General features: G+C 36.5%; 2 protein-coding genes across 7 annotated transcripts in view; both read left to right on the forward strand.

The window, feature by feature from the left end:
- The first annotated feature begins 8814 nt into the window (after positions 1 to 8814).
- LOC114315905 (uncharacterized) lies at positions 8815 to 14593 on the forward strand. 2 transcript variants are annotated; one of them, XM_028262538.2, is made up of 6 exons: positions 8815 to 9321; positions 9432 to 9538; positions 12269 to 12377; positions 12589 to 12750; positions 12842 to 13015; positions 14369 to 14593. In XM_028262538.2, exons 1-6 carry the CDS (start codon positions 9025 to 9027, stop codon positions 14396 to 14398), a joined length of 879 nt encoding a protein of 292 aa, XP_028118339.2. In that variant the 5' UTR covers positions 8815 to 9024; the 3' UTR covers positions 14399 to 14593. The 2 variants fall into 2 exon arrangements, with proteins under 2 accessions (XP_028118339.2, XP_028118341.2); XM_028262540.2 differs by lacking the exon at positions 12589 to 12750 and having other exon boundaries at positions 8835 to 9321.
- A 570-nt stretch (positions 14594 to 15163) lies between these two features.
- LOC114314215 (kinesin-like protein KIN-7O) overlaps positions 15164 to 27707 on the forward strand; it is a 29931-nt gene continuing 17387 nt past the window's right edge. For 3 of the 5 annotated variants that reach the window (XM_082890930.1, XM_082890931.1, XM_082890934.1), the window contains exons 1-9: positions 15164 to 16060; positions 16160 to 16249; positions 24218 to 24336; positions 24997 to 25110; positions 25213 to 25294; positions 25611 to 25678; positions 25755 to 25829; positions 25980 to 26125; positions 26210 to 26312. In XM_082890930.1, the coding sequence (XP_082747056.1) occupies positions 15937 to 16060; positions 16160 to 16249; positions 24218 to 24336; positions 24997 to 25110; positions 25213 to 25294; positions 25611 to 25678; positions 25755 to 25829; positions 25980 to 26125; positions 26210 to 26312 (921 nt within the window). In that variant the 5' untranslated portion in view covers positions 15164 to 15936. The remainder of the gene's footprint in view (positions 16061 to 16159; positions 16250 to 24217; positions 24337 to 24996; positions 25111 to 25212; positions 25295 to 25610; positions 25679 to 25754; positions 25830 to 25979; positions 26126 to 26209; positions 26313 to 27707) is intronic. The other 2 variants (XM_082890932.1, XM_082890933.1) reach the window with 2 other exon arrangements.

Raw genomic sequence — 27707 nt, forward strand, 5'->3', positions numbered from 1 at the left:
ATGAAAAATATTAAAATTTTTAATAAATATACAAGAATACAAAAATATATTTAATTTTTGTATTTTTTTATATTTTATGTATTTGATAAATTTTTAAAATATTTTTTTATTATAAATATTAAACTTTTTAAGTTATCTAGGTTAGGTACATTTTAAAAATAAAAATAAAAAAATACGAAAAATAAAAAATTTAATTTTTTGAAAAATTGAATCAATTTTCAGAAACTAAACAAGGTGAATGGTATTTAAACACCTAATAATGCTTGGAAATGTATGTTTTTAATAAGATTGTTAGTAAGAGTTTAAATAGATGCAACATTGCTCTCTTTTACACCATTTATTACTTGATACTTGTTAAATTATTTATTAAAATCTCAATTAAAAAAATAAATTGCATTTTACCTCATTTATGTTTGACTATTTTTTTACTTTAGGCCTCGTTTGAAAACTCAACTTTTTAGTTTAGAAGTAAAAAAATCACAAAAAAAAAAGTTAAAAAATGCAACAAACTATAGAGAGAAAGTCAAAATTTTATTCTCTATTTTTTATACATTTTTTTTTTTGTAGAAAGCTAAAAAATCATCCAAAAAATACTCAGTTTGTTTGGTTTTCTAACTCATGATTCACTTTTCAGAAAAATTGAATTTTTTTTTTTTTGTTCTTTTTAGGATTCGATTTTTTTTTTGTTTTTAATATTTTAAATAATTTTAAAAATCTTTAGGTACACATAATATAAATATATGTAGAAAATATTGTGAAAAAAAACTTTAAAAAATTCACTAAATAACAAAAATATAAAAGAAAATACAAATTTTAATATATTTTTTATATTCTTATGTATTTATTGATTTTTTAAAATATTTTTTTACAAATATTTTATTTTTTAGATACATGTAAATAAGGTGCATCTAAAAAAGTTAAAAATTTGTTTAAAATTTTAAAAATATTCACTAAAAAAATATGAAAAACAAAAAAAAAAACTCAATTTTTAGAAAATTGAATTCAAAAAATTGAAACCAAACACAGTGACTAATTAGAGCAAAAAAAATTATTAAAATAATCTGTTTCTAAAATAGTCATTAGCTCTTAAAAAAACACCTCTTCTACTTTGGCCTTTCATATTTTCATTTTTTTAAAATTTAATCTAAACATTAATTTGTCTAAAATTAAAAAAAAAATGACACATTGACAGAAATGTGATATTTTCTTTTGGTCTAATTTTAAATAAATTAAATTTAGAAGTAAATAAACGAAATTGGAATATAAAAAGGAAAAGTAAAAAAAATAAAATTTAAAGGGCTAAGGCAAAAAAATAGAAGAGAGCATGCCTCATTTGGAGACTAAATATTTTAATGAAAAATTCACTATAAATTATCACATCACCCTTTCTACATTTTTTGCATATATTTTTGTAAAAAATAAAAAAGTTACTAAAATAATATGTTCTCAACCGAGACCTTAAATTCCATAACTTTAACCAATAAAAATCTATCACGACCCAAACTTGGTACCCAAAGGTTCGGTGTTGAGACAAGATAATTAATGAAATTATAGCAAATTAATAGTGTAGCGGAATAAAAATAAAAGAGTACCTAAATATTTATTCTATTGAAAATATACATTTGACCTTTTATTTATTTACATTGCCAGAGCTGGACTATGACTACAAAGTATCTTGTGCCTACCCCATACACTGGTCCTAACACATTATCTGAAAGCGGTTAACAATTATAAGCATATGACATAGTGAAAAATATTATACTGAGAACATAATTTAATATAGAAATCATATAAGTAAAATAATAATAACTACAGTACAAAACAGAATAAACAATTTCAGAGGCCTAGTTATTTAAGTCATCAGGCGTGGAACCTTCAGAGAGTTACTTAAGGTGACAATTCAAAATAGAACAGAACAGAGGGTTAGAGGATTCGTAACAAACAAATCTATGAACTCAAAAGGTGGTTCGTATAAACCCTAGAGGTGACTCCTACGATAGTGTAGCACTTAGTCGTGCATAACACTTTGCTCCATACTAGAAATCAGAGGACCAATGGATATTAAAGTCCCCCCAAAACATGGGATCATCAAAGTATATCACATGGTCACAAAAGTAACTTATCACAGAGCCAATAATCATCTATAAATAATTATTTATAAACATATTTAATAAACAGTTATATCTCTGAATTTTCCTTTTTAAGCAAATAAGATTTATAAAATAAATAACATAATTAAAATGTTAATATAATTTACAAAAAATAATTTATATAAAATAATTCACAAAATAATAAACACAATTTATAATTACTCAAAATAGTTTGAAATGATTTAAATTAGTGTAGTTTTGATTTTTTACGAAAAGATATATAAAAAATTAGAAAAATACTATAATAAAAAAGATAAAAAAAATAATATATATATATATATATACTTATTAGTACACTCCAAAAAAAAAAAAAAAAAAAAAAAGTCTATAACTCACCTTACATCAATCTCTAATTTTTGCTTTTACTTACTGCTCATCGGAGCTCATTTTCTTTTACCGACAATGCTAGGTAGCTCAAATTTTTGTGGCTCAAATGGCTCAAATCTGTCAAAACGACGTCGTTTTGACAGATTTTGAGTGTAAAACGACGTCGTTTTGACAGATTTGAGCCATTTGAGCTACAAAAATTTGAGCTACCAAACATTTTCCTTCTTTTACTGAGAGCTTGAGCAGGCTTATTGAGGGGTGTTTTGAAAAGTTTGTAAAAAATTATATTTTGAACTTTTATTAAATTTTTTGATATTTTTAGAAAGTGATTGGAAAAGTTGGTAAAAAATTACTTTTTGATTTTTTCGGTTAATATTTTTTTATAATGTCACATCATAATAAAATGACCAAAATATTTCCATCCAAATTAAGAAATTTACCCTCAAGTTGTAAACATGGAGGGCAGACATGTAATTTCACAGCCTGCGTTTTATGGTTTTCCCAAATGATCTGCCTGCGTTTTCAGCTTGCTAGCATTTGCAAACTTGATAAAAAAATGAATTTTTTGACATTTTACCAAATGCTCCTAAAAAAAACTACAAAAAAAGACTGCCAAAAGAATCAATAAAAAAAGTCAAAAAAATAAAAAAGAGAAATGATTTTTGCCCCGATTTTCTCCGCCCCGAATGCCCCGAAATTCAGAAGAGAGAGAGAGAGAAGAGAGGGGAAGAGGACCGCAGCTCGTTGCCTCGTTGCTCGATCGTGGCTCGCCGTCGCTCGTCGCAATCGCGGCAGCCCCGCTCGTCGCAGCTCTGCCTCTGTCTCGCCGCCCCCGCCTCCTGCCTCAGCCCCGAGTTTGTTGGCCCTCTCCCCTCCCTCTCCTTTTCTTCATCTTCTTCTTCCTTCTTCTGCTGAAAAAAAAGAAAAAAAAATACAAAAATGATGTCGTTTTTGTATATTAGGGACATTCGGGGAGCTCAAATTCGAGCTCCCAATCAGTTCTTAATAAAAAAATTAATTTTTTATCAACATTTCAAAACACAGCAAAACGCAGTTTTTTTTTTTTGAGCAATGATTCATACCCCCTTAAAATCCCATCCCCACCACCCCTACACGCACGTGGGGTTGGGGATTGAGAGATCAAAAAAAAAAAAAAGTTAGCCAATCAAATACAAAGGAGGTGAAGGGGTGACCTTTAAGGGGTCTCAACCTTTATTATTATTATTTTTTTTTTTTTTTTTTTTTGAAGTTCCCAAATCACCACTAACTAGATAAGGATATGATTGATGGCCACGTGGCACCACGTCCCTTTCTTTTCAATTCATGTACCGGGTCATGCAAACATGATTTGCATAACTTTTTTTTCTATTTTCACTTTGACCCAAAAATTTTTTAGAATTACATTATCATCTTTTAATAAAACACAATTATTTATAATTTTAAATTAAATTATATCTTAGCACACATAATTATGAAATTAAATATTTTATTTTATTTTATATATTTATTTATTTATTTTGTTTTTATTAAATTAATTAAATATTTAGGATACTACATCTCCCCTCCTAAATAGAAATTTGTTTCCAAAACTTGTTAACTATGATATTTTTCAAGTGGTAATTTAACTATTTTATATAATAAGATAATTAATCTGACTTAAGACCTTCAATAATAGATAATAGTATAGTATTATTCGGAGTGTTATAAAATCAATTATTGTACTACGCCCAGTTTGGAAAGTAGTTTTTTTGATTTTATTAGTTATTTTATCTAATAAAAATAAAATAGTTAATAATATAAAATATCATATTTAAACTACAATCATTTTATTTTTGCTTTCATAATTATCAAATCAACTATAAAAAAAAAATTTAACTATCATTTTAAACACAATTTTTTTTAGTGAAGTTAAAATAATTAGTAAATAATTATTAAAAGGGTAAACTACTAATAAGTCATAATAATTTGACTTAATTTTCATTAAGTCCTATTAAAAATAAGTTTTGGTACAATCGTCACTAAAAAATAATTTGTTGTGATGATTTTTTACAAATGTCGCTAAAAATTGATAATTGATAACTTTTTTATTACTATTTTTATAAATTGTCGTTGAAATTTACAATTAATGATTTTTTTTTTCTATGACGAATTTTTTAAATGGTCGTTGAATGTTGAAGATTAATGATGCTTTTTATGATTATTTTTTTTAAACGATCGTTAAAACTTATAATTAGCAATATTTTTTGTGATAAAATTTTTAACCTATATCTTAAAATTAATAATTAACAACATTTTTTAATAGTATATAATGAAAAATATTATTAATTATTATAAGATTTATTAAATAATAAATATATACTTAATATAAGGGAGTTTTTTTGATAAATCCATTTTCTAAGAGGTTTATTCCATCCAACCCATATTTTTTTTGACTATTCTATTAGGTCCAATTTGAGATAAGAAGACCAAAATATCCTTTTCATCTACTTATGTTCCATTTAGTTCACATTATTTTCTTATGTTTCAATAAGTCCTATGGGTGACATAATTACCAAAATACCCTTAATGTGAATGTTCACACCGTCAATGTAAATGTTCATATCGTCAATGTGTAGGGGCTCGGCCCATCTCGATCCTCGTGGGTAGGGGTGTGCGCGGTGCGGGTCGGTGCAGTTTGAGAGAAAAATAGAAACCGTATAGCGGGTGGCGGATTGATAAAAGTGTCACTAGCATTTGCCATTTTCCTTATCAAAAACCGGCGGTTCGGTTGGCATATAATGGCGGATTTGCCTTGGCAGTTCGGGCAGATTGGCGGTTTATAAAAAATATAATTCAAATTAAAAAACTTAAATCAAAGAGTAAAAAAAAGACGAGAGATACCGTGATGTTAAGCATCTTGCGAAGCTTTCTTCTGATGCAGCAAGTGTAGCAACAACATGATAATATCAACGACTATGCCATCAGTTCATTACAAGCATCTGTGAAAGCTACAATGATCAAATACAATACATAAAATTTCCCTCGAGCAATAATGTAATACTATATTCTAAGGTATAGAACAACAAGCAAACTTAAGTAAAAAAGAATTTTTAGAATCTTATAAAACATGATTTAATAGCGGTGCGGGTCGGTGTGGTTTGGAAGAAAAATAGAAACCGGCGGATTGATAAAAGTGTCACTAGAATTTGCCATTTTTCTTACCAAAAATCGACGGTTCGATTGATAAATAATAACAAATTTGCCTTGGTGGTGCGGTTCGGTGCGGTTTTGGCGGTTTCAGCGGTTTCGGCGGTATTATGCACACCCCTACTCGTGGGTGGCCGGAAAAATTCGAGTCGGGCCGGGTCGGCCCACAGGCCAAAAAAATAGGCCCGGTCCGGCCCGTTGATAATATGAATATTTATATTGACAAGTTAATATTCACATTGATAGGAGTGTAAAATTGGCTTGCGGCCCGTGGGCGGCCCGAAACCAGCCCGCCGCCCGAGGCGGGCCCGGGCCGACCCGTTCACAATGTGAATATTCACATTAGCATATTAACATTAACATTAACATTGACAAGAGTGTAAAATTGGCCCGTGACCCGTGGGTAGCCCGAAGCCCGGGCCGGGGCCCGGGTCAGGGTAGGCCCGGCCTGTTGACAATGTGAATATTCATATTGACATGTTAACATTCACATTGATAGGAGTGTAAAATTAGCCCGCGGCCTATGGCTGACCCGAAACCCGCCCGCGACTCGTGGGCTGTCCTTGGCGGGCCCGGCCCGACCCGTTGATAATATGAATATTCACATTGACATGTTAACATTCACATTGATAAGAGTATAAAATTAGCCCGTGCCCCGTGGCTGCCCGGGGCGGGCCCGGTTCGGCCTGTTGACAATGTGAATATTCACATTGATAAGAGTATAAAATTAGCCCGTGCCCCGTGGCTGCCCGAAACTAGCCTACGGCCCGTGGACGGCCCGGGGCGGGCCCAGGCCGGCCTGTTGACAATGTGAATATTTACATTGACATGTTAACATTCACATTGATAAGAGTGTAAAATTGACTCGCGTCCCATGGGCGGCTCGGGGCGAGCCCGGTCCGGCCCATTGACAATGTGAATATTCACATTGACATATTAACATTCACATTGATAGGAGTGTAAAATTAGCCCGTGGCCCATGGGCTGCCTGAAGCCCACCCGCTGCCCAGGGCGGGCCCGGTCCGGCTCGTTGATAATGTGAATATTCACATTGACATATTAACATTAACATTGATAAGAGTGTAAAATTGGCCCGTGACCCGTGGGCAGCCCGAAGCCCGGCCCGTTGACAATATGAATATTCACATTGACATGTTAACATTCACATTGATAAGAGTGTAACATTAGCCCGTGTCCCGTGGCTGCCCGAAACACGCCCACGGCCCGTGGCGCGGCTCGAGGGGGGCCCAGCTCGGCCTGTTGACAATGTGAATATTCACATTGACATGTTAACATTCACATTGATAAGAGTGTAAAATTGACTCGCGTCCCATGGGCAGCCCGGGGAGGCCCGGGTTTGGATTCGGGCCTACCCCGGACCGCGGGCGAGCTTCGGGTAGTGGACAAATTTTACACTCATATCAATGTTAATGTTAACATGTCAATGTGAATATTCACATTGTCATGGGTCGGGCCAAGCCCATCTCGAGTTGCAGTCAAGCTTCGGGCTGCCCACGGGCTGCGGGCCAATTTTACACTCCTATCAATATGAATGTTAACATGTCAATGTGAATATTCACATTGCTAACGGGCCGGGCCTGCCCCTACCCGAGGTCGGGCTTCGGGCTGCCCACGGGTCACGGGCCAATTGTACACTCTTATCAATGTGAATGTTAACATGTCAATGTGAATATTCACATTGTCAACAGGCTGAGCCGGGCTCGCCCCGGGCCACCCATGGGCCGTGGGCGGGTTTCGGGCAGCCACGGCGCGCGGACTAATTTTACACTCCCATCAATGTGCATGTTAACTTGTCAATGTGAATATTTATATTGTCACGGGTTGGGCCAAGCCCGCCTCGAGCTGCGGTAGGGCTTCGGGCCGCACCATAGGCTGCGGGCCAATTTTACACTCTTATCAATGTGAATGTTAACATGTCAATGTGAATATTCACATTATCAACGGGCCGGGCCGGGGCAGGCCCGTCCCGGGCCCCGGGCGAGCTTTTGGCCGTCCATGGGCCGCGGGCCAATTCTATACTCTTATCAATGTCAATGTTAATGTGAATATTCACATTGTCAACAGGGCAGGCCCGTCCCGGGCCGCTGGCGGGTTTTTGGCCGTCCATGGGCCGCGGGCCAATTCTATACTCTTATCAATGTGAATGTTAACATGTCAATGTGAATATTCACATTGTCAACGGGCCGGACCGGGCCCGTCCCAGGTAGCCCAGGGCCCGCCCCCGGCCGCCCATGGGCCGTGGGCGGGTTTCGCGCGGCCACGGGACGGGGCCAATTTTACACACCTATTAATGTGAATGTTAACATGTCAATGTGAATATTCACATTGTCAACGGGCCGAGCCAGGTTGGGCCTGCCCTGGGCTGCTGTCCAGTTTTATACTCTTATCAATGTGAATGTTAACATGTCAATGTGTCACATTGTCAACAAGCCGAGCCGGGCCTGCGCCACGGGCCGTGGGCGGGTTTCAGGCAGCCACGAAGTGCGGGCTAATTTTACACTCCTATCAATGTGAATATTCACATTGTTAACGGGCCAGGCCAGGCCAGCCTCGGGCCGCGGGCGGGCTTTTGGCCGCCTATGGGCCGCGGTCCAATTTTATACTCTTATCAATGTGAATGTTAACATGTCAATGTGAATATTCACATTGTCAACGGGTCGGACCGGGCCCGCCCCGGCCCGCTCATGAGCCGCGGGCGGGTTTTGCGCCGCCACGGGACGGGGGCCAATTTTACACTCCTATTAATGTGAATGTTAACATGTCAATGTGAATATTCACATTGTCAACGGGCCGAGCCCGCCTTGGCTCGCGGGCGGGTTTCGGGCAGCCCACGGGCCAATTTTACGTTCCTACCAATGTGAATTTTAAAATATGAATATTCACATCATTAAATTACTAATCGTTCAAAAAATATTTATAAGGGTATCAAAATTAAATATAAGGGTACAAGTGTCCAAGAAAATAGTGTAAATCAAGAAAATGGAATTTATGGAATAAAACTATACATACATGGGACTAAATGGGTTAAAAAATTCATTCATAAACTTCTTAAATTAAAATACTTCTAAATTAGACTTATCAATAAAAATCCCTTAATATAATTTTCACGTAAAGTCCCTAATTAAAAAGCAAATTAAAATAATCAAATTCACAAACGGACCCATCTGAATTGAGTAATGCTATGCATAATTTTTTCTTTCCTAGTGCCAAACGGTTGCAATCAACCGAGTCGAAAACACCAAAAATAGCCGACTTGAGAGTGAGTGAGCGAGAGAGAGAGAGACTCTAGCATTAAAAACTGATTAAAACGATCATTATCATCAACAAATGAAGTTCAGCGATGGCTACAATGGCGTCGAGGGCCAAGATCACTAGGCTTCTCAGCAAACTGACCCACAAAACTCCGAGTTTCGCTTCTGGGTTTCGCTCTAATGGCGCTAGAGGGCAGATTCGGGTCAACCCATTTGGTGTTTCCGGGTTTCCATTATCATCTTCGGCAGCTCCTCTGGAATCGAACGTGATGGGTTCGAAAGATTACGAGGATTACAGGAGATCTCTCTATGGTGGAATCACTCACAAAGCTCTCTTGGTTGATGCTGTTGGCACTCTTGTTGTTCCCTCTCAGCCCATGGCCCAGGCATCCTCTCTCTCTGTAGAAGTGTTTCTCTCTCTAGAATTGTTAGAATCCAAAATCTATTTATTTATTGGGTTTTGATTAGTTTTGTGTTTTGATGTATTTGGGTACAGATTTACAGGCAGATTGGTGATAAATATGGGGTTGAGTACTCTGAAGCTGAGATATTGAACAGATATAGGTGGGCTTATGAGCAGCCTTGGGGTAGATCTAGACTCAGGTGACTCTTGTTTCTTACCCATTCTAAGCATGCTTTTCTTCCATTTTCTGAAATTAATTTGATTTCCATGTTTGGGTCTGGAAATATTTGGAGGTTACATGGAGGATTGAATGTGATTTTGATGACCTGTTTGTTTGATTTATTATTTTATTAAAATATCAAAATCAAGAGAACTAAACGTGCAAAAGTGCTAATGAATCAAAACCTGTCTTTTATTGAAGTTGTGATCATTGTATTTGAGGGTTTTGTGATACATTGCATGTAATTTTTATGACAATACTGTTTCCTTTTTATGAGGTTATGTATATTTTTTTACCCATTCCAGTGTCCTATTCTAATTACTAATTACTAATTACTGAAACACAATATTCAGTAACTTACAAACAGTTATTGACTTATAAATGCCAGTTCCCTTTCTAGCATATCCATGTTGATCCAACAAGTATTGGAATCTTTTAATCATGACTTTAGTCATAAAGTTCCAAAGAGTTTTCTTATGAAGACATATGGTCACAAATTTGAGAACTGTTGGACCCCAAATAATTTATATTTGGAGTTTAGACTCTTTTGAGAAATGGTCAATGTGAAATTCAAGGATTTTCTTCTCTCTCTCTCTCTCTCTCTCGGTTGCGGTTGGGGAGGTTGACTTTGTTTACCAGTTGGTGTTTTCAAACATTCTGAAAAATTTTGACTTTCTTTGTGTAAGACTGAAACTTCATAGTAGGAATGGTTCTCTTGGTTAATTAATACCCGTTGGCAACGATTGACATGATGACAGTTTTGGTTCCGCTCCGTGGTACCTTCAAGAATGACATTTTTTCTCTCTTCAAATTTATAAAGCATCAAAGGACATCTTCACCAAGTCATGAATATGTGATAGTCTAACCTGAATAAAATTTGGGTTGGATCAATGTTGTCAGCTAAGCATGGATATGGACATGGAACAGATATATGATATGATACGAATATGCCGATATGGAAATTTCACAAAAACAAGGACATGACATGACTGAGACACGTCATTTTATTATATTGAACTAGTAAGAGAAACGAAAATTTATAATATCTATTTTTTTAGAAAGCTCTATTAACAAACAGTAGGACACGTTTTGGCCCTTCTTCAACACATGTCGGGAGTGTAGGATACATTTTGGCCCTTCTTCAACATGTGTCGGGAGTGTAGGACATGTTTTGGCACTTGTTCAACATGTGTCGGGGGTGTTCGGCAATGATTGACACGCATTGGGGAGTGTGGACATGGCACATTATGAGAAGTGTGTACTTTTTAGCTTATAAATTATTGAAGGAGGTGAAATCATTTGAAAGTACGGAACCACATGAAAATTCTATTCTATTATATTGTCACAGTCTCACAATATTTGTACTCGTAAGATTTCATTGGTCTATGTGATTTAAGAAACTTCTTCCTCTCTTCTTCTTCTTCTTCTTCTTCTTCTTCTTCTTCATAGATCAATAGTCATTTACTAATTCAAAAAGGTTTTACTATTTTTATATTGTTTTGATAATTATCATTGTGACTTGCATTTTCCATGATGGACTTGCATGTAGTTGCTACATACAATTGAAGTATTTCATCTCCTTGTTTCCAAATTTCCCATGAAATTTAAATGAGTGGTTATTTGGATGGATAAGTTAATTGCTTTCCATCAGCTTAAGCTTTTAGAGTAACTGTTTTTTTTGGATAAATTTTTAGAGTAACTGATTTTTGACAGTGTTATGGCAGGTAAGATCTCTATCAATCTCAAAATCTTATTGATAAGATAAATCATTTACGTGCATGACCCAATCATGCAAAAAAGATCACATTTGAGGGGCCACATTGATGAAATAAATGCAGAAGTCACATATTGTTCTCTATAGCTTAAACTTTTAGTATAACTAGTTGTTTACACGAATTACTTTATTATCTCTTGTCAAGCTTGCATCTTTTGCAAATTTCCAACAGATGTATAGCATCCTGGTTGTAGACTTCTGAATCTGAATTTTGAAGGTCTTTATGGGCTTCAATGCGGCTTCTTTAAACTCTAGAATTTCAGAAAAAAACTTGGACATTGTTCTCCTCAATTTAGAGTATATGTATAAAAGAAGTAGGTTGTGTTTGGATTGATTTTCAAACTATAATTCCGCTCCCATATTTTAATGCCATGTTTGGATACAGCTTTCAAATTATATTTCTACAGCAAAGAGAAAACTCTACAGAAAACTTTATGTCAGGCGGGAATATTTTGTTTTTGAAATTTGGCTTAACCGGTCGTCCAGCCGGTCAATCAGAACATGACAATTTTTTTTTTTTTTTTTTTTGCAATTGGCATTTTATATATATATATATATATATATTTAATAAAACAATTTTTTCGGAATTTTTTAAAATTGTTTATGAGCTTTTAATAGATTTTTGAGTTATGTGTTTGGTTATGAATTGTAAATTTTTGTATCAAATATCATATGTCACGTCAAAAATTTCTCACTCAATTAAAAACTTGTTTCAAAACTCATTTATCAAACAAATTTTTCACACTTAAATCATAATTCCAAAACTCACACTCAAAATACAACATTATTTTCAAATCATATTTAGAAAATTCTATCAAACGCTACCGTAATTTTTTTTACCCTTTTTGTTTTAATGGTGAAAATTCTGCTCACTTATGTTTTGCAGTAGATTCTTTTTCAAATTCACTTTCTAAAGATGGGCTTATTAAATTGCAGATATGTTAATGATGGGCGACCGTTCTGGCAATATATAGTCAGTTCTTCAACTGGTTGTTCAGATTCTCAATACTTTGAGGAGTTGTACAACTATTATATCACTGAAAAGGTTAGCTTGGTTTGCGGCATTGATTGGTTAGCATTTTGGAACTGATCTTCTTTCTATTGAATGCAAATTTTCATGTTTTTCTTGGAATGAATTGTGAGACAAATACTTCCAAAATGCTAACCGAACATTATCTGCTATGTTAATTGAATCTTAAATTGCAACTGTTGATCACCTGAGTTCCAAGTTTATTTTCATTTGTTTCTATCCAAAGGCATGGCATCTCTGTGATCCGGATGCTGAAAAAGTATTCAAGGCTATTAGAAGTGAAGGTGTGAAATTGGCTGTTGTGTCAAACTTTGACACTAGATTAAGACCCCTCTTGCGGGCTTTGAATTGTGATCACTGGTTTGATGCTATGGCAGTTTCAGCTGAAGTAAGTGTCAGTTTATTAATTAATTTATTTTTTACATTTTTCCTTTTTTTCCATTGTTCAATCTCTCTCTCTCTCTTTCTCTCTCAAACAGGTTGAAGCAGAGAAGCCAAATCCCACCATATTTCTGAAAGCTTGTGAGTTGTTGGCAGTAGAACCTGAAGATGCCGTTCATGTAGGGGATGATCGTAGAAATGATATATGGGGTGCCAGAGATGCAGGTTGTGATGCTTGGCTTTGGGGAAGTGATGTTCATTCCTTCAAAGAGGTATCAATAAGTTCACTTTTCTTGCTTGCTAACAAACTTTGTGTTTGTGCTATGCAAATCTTGATGTTTCTGCAATTAGTGACCTTTTTTTTTCTTCCCCCAGATGTCCTGTTTCAGTTTCAGATTGCAGCCTATCTGCTTTTGTTACATTTTATATTTGAAATTGTTTAGAAGGACGCGTTGTGGTGACCAAATATGTTGGTGTCTAGGCAAATTTATCAACAGAATAATAGTAGAGATCATGGAAAAAATATCATGAAATGCATCATGATCATGAAGATTTTCCATCCTTTGATTAGAATGTGGTGTTTTATTGGATGTGTAATCTAAAGGTGGAGAATCTTTCATGATCATTTTCATGATATTTTTTTCATGATCCCTAGCATTACTCTTATCAGAATCCAGATTGGGATTTAAACCCTTACAAACAAAGCTATATTAGGAACACAGTTGTTAAGGTACGGTACAGATCATGGTTGGTAATGGAGGAGAGTTATGGTGACCAAATGTTGTTTGAACTAGTCGGGTATGCTTGAACCCATTAAAAAGAGTGCTTCGGTTATGTTCCACTAGTTTTGTTTACATGGCACATGGTGGATGTTCACAAGTCCAATTAAGCTTTCGATCCCGGGCCCAAAATTTCCACAAGTAACCCATCTAACCGCAAGACTGGATCTTAATGGGCCCTGGGTCCGGCCCACTCATGCTCAAACATTAATTGTGCTCAACTGGGTATCTTAGGTGGGATTTGGCAATTGCTTTTTTAGCTGCTCTTTTGGAATCTAAAAAAGTTGATGTGTTTGTTAATTGCTAAAAAGTTTTTTTTTTTTTTTCAGTGAGAAAATTGGTGTTTTTAGCTTTTTTAGTTTTTTTTTCAGCTGAAAATAAACAGGCTTGCTTTTTGGTTTATTTGCCAAAAAGCAGCTTATTTAGCTTAGTCCAAAAGGGGCCTAAGTTGCTTGGTTTGAAATTGGCTGAGTTTATCCAAGTACTTATATTTTCGAGTTCACTCAGTCAAGTTGATGCAATATACTTCAATTAGGTTCATAATATGACAAACCCTAAGGGGTGCAAGAGGTACTCCCTCTTGAGGATATCCTCGGGGCTTATGCTCGGTGATTACTAGGTATTTGTGAAACAGGGAGACTTCATGTATTTGAGGGACTAGTCCTCTGTGATAAAAAAAAAAAAAAAAATTTAAAAGTATTTCATTTAAAGTATTTCAAACATGCATTATGATTCGCCCTGGGCACTTCTGTGATAAAAAAAGGGTTCACAGTATTGACAAGCATATGCATTATGATTATAAAGGCTCGATGCAGTGATGGGACTCGTGGCATTTCTTTGGTGCAGGTTGCTCAGAGGATAGGAATTCGGGTCTGAAAGAGGAATGGTTTCATTTCATTGTATAGAAGCTTCTCATCCTGCTTCTCTTTGTAATAATCAATTGTATATATTCCGCTGTTCTTGTTATCTGTATGAGGTAGATCAAAAGATGTGAGGATACAGCTAATGTGACTGTAGAATAAATAGCAATAAAAAGACATTAGTGAGGGTTTTTGTGTTTTCTATGCCAAATTCCAGTTGCATTTGTGATGATTTTGTTTACAAACACCCTTTAATGCCTCTAACCTGGGAGACCAGTTGGGTATTGGCACAAAGAGAAGCTTGGCGAAATTTGGCTGGATTGGATGAGGATCTTAGGTTGATTTCGATGAAAGCTGTATCTTTATGCTTTCAGAATGTTCTAGAGAAGTATTGGAACAATGGGTGATATGCAGTTCTCATAGTGAGTGTTCCCTTGCAAAATGAAAAGTGATTGAAAAATAATGTATATGCAATTATAAAAATGTACACTCACTAAACCTGCCATATTACTAATTTTTAAAGGATAAATTACATTGACTTCAGGATTAATAAAATTATAGGAGCATTACTCTAGGTTCTTAAAATGTATCTTTATCAGACATGTCGGGCTAATGCCGTTAATAAAAAATTGACTTTTTTACTTGTTTAGCTGAATTTTAAAGAATATAAAAAAATTATATTGATTTGTCTTGAAAAATTACAAGAACTTTTCTGGACGGTTATGGTAATTACCCTTGGTAGAGAAACAAGTCACATGGTAGAGAAACAAGTCACACCACACTAAATCAATATTCCTATTGTTACGCAAAAAATTATTCCTTTAAATCGATTGGTTTGAACCTTTTTTTATTTATGATCATGATGGTGTCTTTAAACTAAGGATCAAATTTTCATAAAAAAAAGAAAAAAGAAAAAAATGTTACATTTCGTATTCCTTAATTTTAATTGAGTATAGTATCATTCATGAAATGTTTAGGGTCCATAAGCTAACAATATATCTTTTTGGTTGTTCTTAAATTAGTATAATTACATTCACTAGGAATTTTTTTAAAAAAAAGGGGACTTACGGCACAGTTCTACTAACCAAACTTATTTATTTATAAATTCTAAATTAAAAAGTATATACGATTTATAGATAATTAAGTTTATCACATAGGATTAAATTGTAATTTATTTATAAAAAAAAACACCCTTATTTCTTTTCTTCTCTATTGGTTTTTAGAAAAATAATTCATCACCGAATTTGAACTCGTATGAATTTGCGGTTGCCACTCTTGTCAATTGTAGCTGTTACCCTTGTTCCAAGATGACCAACCAACAACCGATATACACAAAATTCAGGCGATTCAAATGAGTCAAAATTCGATAGGGATAGCATTGCTCCGGTTCTTATTTTCTCCGGCCCAACAAAAAATGACAACACGGTCCAGCCCTATTCGTTGCCACTCGAAAACGCGGGAAAATTAGAGCAATTCGGAAAAACGTAATATAGCTCGTATCGCTCTGAATTTTGAAGCAATCTCTCTCTCTCTCTCTCTCTCTCTCTCTCAACCATGGAGAGAATACATGTAACAGTGAGAACGAGGCCTCTCTCTCCCGAGGACGCAAAGACTAGCCCGTGGCGAATCTCCGGCAACTCCATCTCCAACCCTAATCACTCCTCCAAGTTCGAATTTGGTACACCTTTCTCTCTCTCTCTCTCTCTCTCGATCGATGCAATTTTGATGGAATTATTATTATAGGGTTTAATAATGTGTTATTCTTGCGTGTTTGTAGATCGGATTTGTAGAGAAGACTGCAAGACTCGAGAGGTCTATGAAGTTCGTACTAAAGATATTGTTGCTGCTGCAGTTCGTGGATTCAACGGTACACATGACTTTTAGCCTGTTTGGATTGAGTGGTTTGGAAAGAAAAGAAAACAAAAAAAACATGAAATGCAATTCACTTGTTTGGACAAGTAAATGAGAAAAAATAGAGTCATTTTGAACATCTCCAAAAGTGGACAGATTGGGAGAGAAAATAAACCAACTAACTACTACTATTTTTTTTAGAATTCCAAAACTGCACATTTAGATATAGAAGAAATTAAAAAAAAAAAAAAAAACTGACATTTATGAAAGATTATTCTATTTCTACATTTGCACATGACACAGTATCCATGTGCAACTAGATTTCTTCAGATAATTGCAACTGCCCTTTGTATTCTTGTACAACTTTCTTAACTTTTTTTCATAGACTGTATTGAGTAACGTGTTTGTTTAGGTAAAATCAAAACTTGGTGAATGAATATCAATTCATTCCCTTTTATATTAGGGGGATTTGGCGATAGACCCCTCACTATCTAATTTATTTTTTAAAATGCTATGAATTATATAAGTACTTTCAAAACACTATAATATTTTAAAACTTGTTTATTTTATTATGTTATCCTCATATCTATCAGCTCTCTTATTAAGCCATTTTCACAGTGTATTTCAGAGTAAAATTTTACTTTGAATCACAGTAAACTTTACTCTGATTCAGAGTAATAGAGTAAAGTTTACTGTGATTCAAAATAAAATTTTATGTTGTTAAGCAAATCAACATGTTTTTAACCAAAGTAAAACTTCAGAGTAAAGTTTTACTTTGAATCATAGTAAACTTTATTCTGATTCAGAGTAAATTTTACACTGAATCAAAGTAAAGTTTACTATAATTCAAAGTAAAATTTTATATTTTTAAGCAAATAAACATGTTTTTAACCAGAGTAAAATTTCTGTGTGAAATTTTTATTAGAGAGATTCTTATTAGAGAGAGAGGAGGAGAGAGAAATTGAATAGATCATTCATTGAACAAACTGAGTATGAACAGATCAATTCAAAAACCAGTAAAAACACTAATCTATATTATAAGGATATATAACCACAAAACACACAGATCAAAAACTAAACAAAAACATCCAAATATCAGCATAATCATAATCTGACCGAGGTGGCCATTTTAGAGAACACATCCGAATATCTCTCTATCTTTTGATTTCAAAGAATGCATGTGTTCAACAACATTCATACACACAAATATATATATATATATACATATATATTCAAAACTCAAATCCGTGTTTAAAAAAATATGTATAACCAAACAACTCCACCAAACATGCCTTTGTCGCCTCCTAGAAGGGAGAGAGGGAGGAAAGAGAGAGAGAGAGAGAGAGAGAGAGAGAGAGAGAGAGAGAGGGAGAGAGAGAATTGATTTGTAACTTTGCAGGAGATGATTTTGAGCAATCATTCAATGACTTTTTGATCGACGAGGCTATCATCAATGGCAAGAACATGAACTTCATGAGAATTGGAAGGTGATACGACGTCGTCGTCGAAGCTTTCTCCGATCATCTTCGACGATCTCTTCCGCCGTGAAACAGCACCGGTTTTAATCATCTCTCTAATCCTAATCTCTTAACTTTTACCAAAAAAAAATTGATTGCAAATTGATCGAAAATCTGACACTCCCTGATTATATATGCAGAAGCTGTCTGTGACTTTAGAAAGGAAGAGAGTGAGGGAAAGAGTGGAAAGAATTAGTTGAGGGTGTAATAGTCATATAAAATATTTAAGTAATAAATTTTGTCATTTATGCAAGACTTTATAATTATGAGGGGGTTTAGAAAGTATAATTTTTTTTTTAGCCTTTTAACAATGAAAGGAAGGTAAAGGGGGGTTTATAGCTAAATTTCCCTTTATATTAATTAAGTAACATAACTTACAAGGAGAGCCCTAAGGCATGAAATTAGGAAACAGATAATTATAAATATATAAATGAATAGTCTAACACTCCCCCTCAAGTTAGTGCGAAGATATCTCTCATCTTTAGCTTGCGAAGAAGATCATGAAACGGGATATTCCCAATCCCCTTTGTAAGGATATCAGCGAGTTGTTTACCAGACTTCACAAATGGAGTACATATTGTGCCGCTAGTGAGTTTCTCCTTAATGAAGTGACGATCAATCTCAACATGCTTTGTCCTGTTATGTTGAACTAGATTGTAAGTTATGTTGATGGCAACTTTATTATCACAATATAGTCGCATGGAATCTGTTTGATCTATCCCCAGATCACTCAACAACAACTTGATCCACAAGAGCTCACACACACTTTGTGTTATGACTCTAAACTCTGCCTCCGCACTAGACCGGGCAACCACATTCTGTTTCTTACTTCTCCAAGTAACCAGATTCCCTCCAACAAAGGTACAATGCCCCGAAGTGGACCTCCTATCATTTATTGATCCTGCCCAATTTGCATCTATATAGGCTTCCACACTAAGATGATTGTGTTTGGAAAAATAAAGGGCCTTTCCAAGAGAAGATTTTAAGTATCTCAAAATCCTCATAACTGCCTCCAAGTGTATTGCATGAGGAGTATGCATGAACTGGCTAACTATACTAACTACAATAGCGATATTGTAAACACAAATTTAAAACATGATGTGTTTCAACACATTTCAAAATTTTATATTACAAATGTCCACTGTTTACACATTTTATACAAATGAAACTTCCGATTAATAAAGAACAAAATAAACAACAAAAGACAATTTAAGAAAAAAGAAATATTTTATTGAGATTGTTATGGGTTTTGAACCCTCGAATACAAAATACAGTTTAGGTTTGGAACTCTTTACCTATTCATCGCTATTAGCGTAGGCTCTTGAGTTCTTTAGGCTTTTTTTCTTCTTTCTTGTAACGATTTGTTTAGCTCTTAATTTCGTTTTCTCTCTCTCTGATCTTTTCACTTCTGATTTCTTCTGATCCCTCGTCTTGTGTGATGGTCCTCATATTTATGGAGGGCCATCAGGTGATAGGAATGCTTTATCTTCAATTTGAATTTCAAATTGAATGATGGCGCCATTTGAATTTTGAATAATAGCGATTAATCGTATATCTGATTAACCAGATTGATCTTTGGGGTTTCATCCTGTGTGGTGTCCTTGTTGTAGGCTCTACAGGTGTCATCTTTCGTAGGCTCCACGTGTCACTTGAGCATTTTGAATAACGTCGTTGAGATACAACGTCGTTTTATTTATGTACTTCAACGGATCATATTGATCTTTTTTTAGGAAGTGATTACCTACAACCTTCCTATCATAGGCTCTATACGTGTTATAAATTTAGTTGAAATTTATGTGCCAACAGATATCAGGACAAGAATGGGATAAGTAAATGAGTTTACCCACTAACCGCTGATAACTTCCCCTATCAATAGCTGCTCCTCCAATATCATCACTCAGTTTCTGCTTAGGCTCTAGAGGAGTATTACAGGCTTTGCTTCCAAGCATCCTTGTTTCTTTCAACAAGTCAAGGACATATTTTCTCTGACAGATGAAAATCCCATCCTTGGATCTGAGAACTTCAATACCCAAAAAATACTTCAGATTTCCCAAGTCTTTGATCTCAAACTCACTTGCCAAATACTTCTTTAGCAGAGGAATTTGCTCAACATCATCCCCTGTAAGCACTATGTCATCCACATACACAATGAGAGCCGTCGTCTTACCATGGGAGAAATGTTTAACAAACAGAGTATGATCAGCCTGACTTTGTTTGAAACCATACTTCACCATCGCTTGAGTAAATCTCTCAAACCAAGTCCTTGGAGACTGTTTGAGACCGTATAGTGACTTTCGAAGTTGACATACCTTCCCCTTTGTCTGAAGATCTTCAAAACTAGGGGGAATGTCCATATACACCTCTTCTTCTAGGTCATCATGGAGGAAAGCATTCTTCACATCAAACTGGTGAAGTGGCCAATCCAAATTAGCTGCAAGAGAGAGGAGTACCCTGACAGAATTCATCTTCGCAACTGGAGCAAATGTCTCCTGATAGTCCACCCCATTTGTCTGAGTAAAACCTTTTGTTACAAGTCGAGCCTTATAACGCTCAACTGAACCACCTGCCTTGTGCTTTACTGTATACACTCATTTGCATCCCACGGTTCGTTTGCCCCTAGGTAACTCAGTCAATTCCCAAGTGCCATTCTTACGAAGTGCTTTCATTTCCTCAATCATAGCAAGTTTCCACTCAGAGGTAGTGAGAGCATCCTAAAAATGATTAGTTATACTCACAGAAGAAATGTTGGACACAAAGGCTCTATATGAGGATGGCAAATGAGAGTATGACACAAAATTAGAGATAGGATGTTGAGTGCAAGATCTCACACCCTTTCTCTTGGCAATAGGAATATCAAAATCAGTAGTGTCAGGAATAGCAACATCAGTAGACTCAAGAGAAACAACAGGGTCAAAGTTACCTAGACTCTTATCAGAAGTAGGAGATGGCAATGTGTGAGCAGAAGTGGTCTTTTGTATCCAAGTAACTTTCTGTCTGTCTTTGTCCCTGACATAAACTTGCTCTTCCCTGTCCTTGGTGGCATTAAAGTCTATAGTCTCAGCAATAGGTGGTGGAGGAACAAATGATTCCACCATAGGAGTAACAGGGACAACCATAGGAGTAACAGGGACAACAAGAATCTCTTTACACCAAGGCTCCCCCTGAAGGGATGGCTGGGGCACCGGAGAAGACAAGAAGTAAGACTGGGATTCAAAGAAGGTGACATCCATGAACACAAACCACTTACAAGAAGGAGGATGATAACACTTATATCCCTTTTGAGTAGGGGAGTAGCCGAGGAAAATATACTTGAGAGAGCGAGGGTCCAACTTATCACGTGTAGGGGAATGATTGTGAACAAAACAGACACACGCAAAGATTTTTGGAGAAATGGAAAACAGAGACGCGGACCCTAAGAGAACTTGGAGAGGAGCCTTTTTATGCAATACTAGAGTAGGAAGACGATTAATGAGATAGGCAGTGGTGAGAATGGCCTCGCCCCAATGGGACCGAGGCACACCCATAGAAAAAAACATATAGCGAGCCATGTCAAGAAGATGACGATTCTTGCGCTCCGCGACCCCATTTTGTTACGGGATATTGGTGCAAGAAGTCTGATGGATAATGCCATGAGTGGAAAAATATCTCTCTAACCCCGAATCAATGTATTTACCCCCATTATTAGAACGTAAGATTTTGACAACAGTCCCAAATTAAGTACAAAGCATTTTATGAAAATTTTGAAACACAGAGAAAACCTTACTCTTTTCTTTCATGATATACACCCAAGTAGTACATGAAAAATTATCGATAAGCATGACAAACCATCTATGGCCTTTCAATGACACAACACGAGATGGACCCCAAACATCAGAATGTATTAAAGAAAAAGGAACTACGCTTTTATTAATATGAGGAGCAAAAGAAGCTCGTGTTTGTTTGCCAAGTTGACAAGACTCACATTGAACATATTATTTTTGGTAAAAACAGAAGGAAATAAATGTTAAAGCAGATAGAAGGAGGGATGACCAAGACGTCGATGCCACAACCATAAATCATCCTTGGTTAGAGACTGGATAGAATGATGTGCAACCTTGTCAGCCTGATCCAAGATATAAAGACCATGTTCTGCTTTACCACTGCCAATCGTCCTCCCTGTGATAAAGTCCTGAAAAAGACAATGATCAGGGAAAAAAGTCACACTATAATTCAAATCCTGAGTAATACGACTCAAGGATAAAAGATTAACAGAGAAATTAGGAACATGTAAAACTGAAGAGAGAGGAAGGGTAGAAGTGGCATGAATTAAACTTTTCCCAGAGACAGAAGAAATAGTACCATCTACAATGCAAACTTTGTCGTGTCCTGAAGAGGGCTTGTAGTCAGAGAAAAGATCAGAAGATCCAGACATATGATCTGAGGCACCAGATCAATAATCCATGGGACAGACTTATGGGATAGGAAAACACTGGGAAGAGAGGCTAAGTTACCTGATCGGGCAAATGAAGAAGAGGATGCATCTGGAGGAGTGGTAGAAGACTGGCGGTCCAACAAGTGACGCAAAATATCCTCAAACTTAGAAGAAGACAGATCAGATACCCCATCAAAGGACAAGCCAACCGGGGCTGGAGTGGAATCAAGTATGCCAACTGCACTAGATTGATGGGCCTGTGGATTAAAGCCACGTCCTCTAGACTGGCTGGACCGGTCTCCGCGAGAACCAGACCGATCAACTCGACCGCCAAATGGAGCCCCATGAAGCTTCCAACAGGTCTCACGAGTATGTCGTGGCTTGTGGCAGTAATCACAAAACAAAAGGTCTTTTGTAGAAGGATTAGGAGAAGCATGGGCAGATTGGTTCCATCCCGAGGAGGAACAGAAAGTAAGGCAGAGCGTTCTAGAGAAGCAGTTGGCATCATAGCAGAATGACGACTCTCCTCATTTTGTACGTGAGCAAAGGCCTCCTGAAGAGAAGGAAGAGTATCCATGCCAAGGACACGACTGCGAACTGGATTAAATTCCAGATTAAGACCTTCCAGAAACTTGAAGACCCTCTCCTGTGCAATAAATTTCATGTAGCCAACGGAATCAGTAGTGCAAACTGGTTTATAGTCCTACAGGTGATTAAGACATTTCTAGCCATTGTTAAGAAATATGAAGTACTAAAGAACAGTCTGCTCCCCTTGTACGGAGCGCTCGATGGAATGACGCAACTCAAAGGTTTGCGAAAAATTGCCCTTGTGAGAATAGGTGGCAGCCAAAGCTTCCCAAACATCCTGAGCAGTTTCCATGGACAAGTAGCCTTCACCAATATCCAAAACCATAGAATGAATACGCCACCCCATAATCAAGGAGTTAGTAATCTCTCATTGGTCATAACCAGAATCATTAGGACCTGGTGGTTGAACCCTTCCATCAACATAATCCATCTTCCCTCTGCTCTTCAAAAAACAAGTCAGACTCTGCGACTAGGCTTAGATAATTCTGACCATTAAACAGCGAGGTGGTAATTTTGAGGCTAGGATTGTAGTTTTCGGATTGAGTAAGCATAATGAGGCTCTCCACTTGAGGTGGTTGGATACGAGTGGTGGATTTACTAGTAATTTCGGCTATCTGAGTATGCTACTTTTTTAATCCACAACCAGTAGGAATCACAACTATGGGAGGAAGAGAACAACCAAATAATGACAATCATAGACCACTATGGGAGCATCGAAATCAAATTATTGGGGCCATCTATTGACCCAAAAATAATACAGAAACCAGAACCCCAATCAAAACAAGTTTTTTTTTTTTTTTTTTTTAAGGTATCAAGATCAGTATATCAGTACCAAATCTCACAGAGACATGCGAGAGCCACAAAGGAACAAAGGGACTGCCGACTAGACTTAAACAGACAGTCGAACTGCCAAATGGTGTCGTCTGGTCCTAGGTGAACTCCGACGGAAGGCGTTTGGTCCTGGGTGACCTTCGACTAGCTTCGTCCTGGCTTGGATGGTCTCCGACGGCTGTCGACTGAGCCTGGAAGGCCTGCTGCTGCGTGCGCAAGCCCCAGATAGCTAAATGAGAGACCGAAAAATGGTGGTGGTGGGTTGGCTGGAGATGGGTTTTTCCAGAGTGGTGATGGAAGGTGGCGGAAGAAGCTGGATTTAGGGTTTGGGCTTTGATACCATGTTTGTTTAGGTAAAATCAAAACTTGGTGAATGAATATCAATTCATTCCCTTTTATATTAATTAAGTAACATAACTTACAAGGAGAGCCCTAAGGCATGAAATCAGAAAACAGATAATTACAAATATATAAATGAATATTCTAACATAACGTTTATTAAATTTGGTGTTAGGTATGAATTTGAAGTCCCCTTGGCCCCAATGGACACTTTACTTTGATCATGTAAATTTCTAGTTTTATGTTTACAAACTCTCTCTCTCTCTCTCTCTCTCTCTCTACACTTGCCCTCTTGTAGGCACTGTTTTTGCTTATGGACAAACTAATAGTGGAAAAACACATACAATGCGAGGCTCAACTTCTGAACCTGGAGTCATACCTCATGCCGTACGTGATTTGTTCGATAGTATACAAGAGGTAGCTGTTATTGTTCAAGCTTTTTATATTTAATAACTTTTCTTTTCATTTTTCTCATCATGTCATTTCTACATGTCCTTTGTCTTTGTGCATTACTAGGTGTTACACGAGAGACTATTGTTTGGTCAATTTGGGAAATCTTTCAAATGAGAATAGATCTCAAATATCTAATAGAGTGAAATAGATTAGTCTTCAGTTGGACTGCCCATGGCATTATGTGGTGCATCAGTTAAAAAATTTAGTTTGTCTCCAGAGAAGTCAATTGTTTCTTGGGCTTTCGCTTGGTTAGGCATCTACATGTCTCTTTTTCATCCTAATGTGTCTCTAGTAACTCTTTGGATACCACATTACCACTTATTATTTTAAACCTAAAATGGGCAGCTGTTGGCCTGTTCAGCACGGTGTTGCTTTACCGTACACTGCTTCAGGGATGACGGGCAGCTGTTGAACTGGACTTTCTTAGTTAATTTGGTATTGATTGAGGACACCAGTGAACTTGGTACTCTTTGTTTGATCAGCATATTGTAATCATTTGTGCTGTAACCACTGTTAAGTTTTACCATGTTCTGTTCTGGTTCTGATATCGTGTCTTCTTTCCAAGCACCACTTTTCTCTTAAAGTTGTTGATTTGGTTTCTCTTCTATAATCTTAATGCTTTAGGATATGGATCGAGAGTTTCTTTTAAGAATGTCCTATATGGAGATATATAATGAGGAAATAAATGATTTGCTAGCTCCTGAGCACCGAAAACTGCAGATTCATGAAAGTCTTGAGGTACTTATTACTTCCCACTGGGACCTACTTAACTGATATTGATATCGTTCTGATAAATAATGACTGACTGTCCATTTATTCTGATTTCCTTCATGTATGAAGCGGGGAATATTTGTTGCTGGGTTAAAAGAAGAAATTGTTGCCTCGCCTGAGCAAATCCTTGAACTTATGGAGTTCGGTGAATGTGGGTTTTTTTTGAACATTTCTATCCTTTGAATTTCTTCTTTTTAAAGTACTCTTCAAGGGCACTTCCACCTGTCCTTACCTCCACACACACACAACAACCCCCCCCCCCCCACCCACCCACCCACACACACACGCAAAGAGTGCCTATGGCACACTTCTATCCCTTGTTCTTATATAAGGTTGATTCAGTCTTTTAAATAAGGTCACCTTCAACCTTGACAGTCACTTGCAATTTGACATTTAATTCTTAAATTCATAAGCAAATTATACAATTTAACACTTTCTTTTTCTATCTTTTGGATTTTGATTTACAGCTCATCGACATATTGGGGAGACAAATATGAATTTGTACAGTAGCAGATCACATACAATTTTTCGTATGGTAAAGTTACTAATCTTTCTGATATCCTAATTTTTATAATTGTGCAATCTTGTACGCTTATTTTCCATTTGCATAGATTATTGAGAGTAAGGAGAGAAGTGAAGATGAAGATAGTGGCAGTTCTTGTGATGCTGTTCGTGTATCTGTTTTGGTATGCATCAACAAATTTTCTATACTTCCTATAATATTTACTTTTGGATTGCTAATAATTGTTAGATACATCATTGTTTATTGCTGTGATATACAATATTTTGCTTGTTTTCTCCATCCATCTTATTTTTTTTGTGGGGTCTATTTTTAGAACTTGGTGGACCTTGCTGGTTCAGAGCGTGCTGCGAAGACGGGTGCTGAAGGTGTTCGTTTGAAAGAAGGTTCTCACATTAATAAAAGCCTAATGACACTTGGAACTGTCATCAAGAAATTGAGTGAAGGTGCTGAGAGTCAAGGGTATGTTCTACAATTGTTTTGGAAAGCTATCTAATGTATTTTTTCATTTTATAGTTGATGTACATCAATCAATATCTGTTGCAGGGGTCATGTTCCTTATCGAGACAGCAAACTCACACGTATTTTGCAACCTGCACTAGGGGGAAATGCAAATACTGCCATCATATGCAATATTACACTTGCTCAGGTAACATATTCAGTGTACCATATGCAATATCATGCTTGCTCAAGTAAAACTTAGTAAATTCAGTGTACCGATGCTTACATGAAAATATTTGTCAAAGTTACCTGAAAAAGTGATGTTAAAATCCACCTACTCTCCACCTACTTCACCCACTTAAACCTACTCCACTAAACCTAACCCACTACACCACTACCACCTCACCTACTCCACTAAACCTAACCCACTACACCACTACCACCTCCACTTCACCTACTCCTTACCTACTACACACTCACCCTCTTCTATATATAGGAATCATGAATCATTGTAATTGATATCAATATAAATCAATCAAACAATACATCAATCAATAATATATCAATTTCAACATGGTATCAGAGCAGGTTTAGAACCTAATATTTTTCGCTTCACCGGCGGACGGCAACCTCACCTTAGCCGTCCGCCGGACCTCAACCTATTCCGCTTATTTTCTATACATACCTTCCCATCAGTGTGCTTCGCCGTGAGCCAGCGTAGTTTCAAACCAAAGCCAATCTTCTGGCCTTTTCCCATTTTTTTTTTTGAGAGTAGAAAAGCTACCATTGCGCCAGTGTTATCTTGTCATATGTCTCGACATTTGGCAGGTTCTGGTTGTTTTTCACTAACAGTTTCGCCGCCTCCATGTTTCCAGCTCCGGCAGCCCTGTGAAGTGCTGTCTTTTTTTTTTTTTTTTTCTGCTGTCACCGAGAGCTAGATCCTCTTGTGACATATGCTCCTCAACTAGCTTCTTCACAAAATTATTTCTCTGATTTGACTTTACTGCAACGATGAGCGCTGTTTCTAAGTCTGCTGTTGTGGCAACCCTGACTGCAGTGTTATCTGGTTCATTTTTTATAAATTTGCTGGCCATCTCCCAGTCACCTTCGATTCCATTTGGTTTTGTCTGCTCCGTCGTTAGCTAGGTGGCTCGGCGTTTGGGCTGGTTTCAGAAATTTTAGCTGGTTTAAAAACAAACGGGGGGCTGGTTTATGGTTTTGTTTTGTTTATTCTTGTTTTTGAGAAAGTGCACTGCTGTGTCAGAATGGAGTTTGTGAGTGAGCCGTTGATCTTGGCCTGCTGTATCCAACGTGGGTCAGGTTGTGAGTGGTATATATATTTATTTATATATACCTTTTTTGTTTAGTGGAATCCATCTACGGGTGTTAGTTGAAGTGGGCCCCGATATTTTTTTTTTTTTTTTTTTGGGCAGAGTTACCAGCTGCAAATCTATCACGTGGGGTGATAATTGGTTTGTGAATTATTTTAAGTGGGTGTCAGCTGAGAAATGTAGCTTTTGGAGGCAACAAGTTGAGGTATTATTTTGTTAATACGTAGCTATCCTACTTTTATATTTATATTTATATAAATATATATTGTGGC

The sequence above is a fragment of the Camellia sinensis genome, chromosome 10 (assembly GCF_055761805.1).
Source record: "Camellia sinensis isolate YWXY chromosome 10, ASM5576180v1, whole genome shotgun sequence".
Taxonomy (NCBI): domain Eukaryota; kingdom Viridiplantae; phylum Streptophyta; class Magnoliopsida; order Ericales; family Theaceae; genus Camellia; species Camellia sinensis.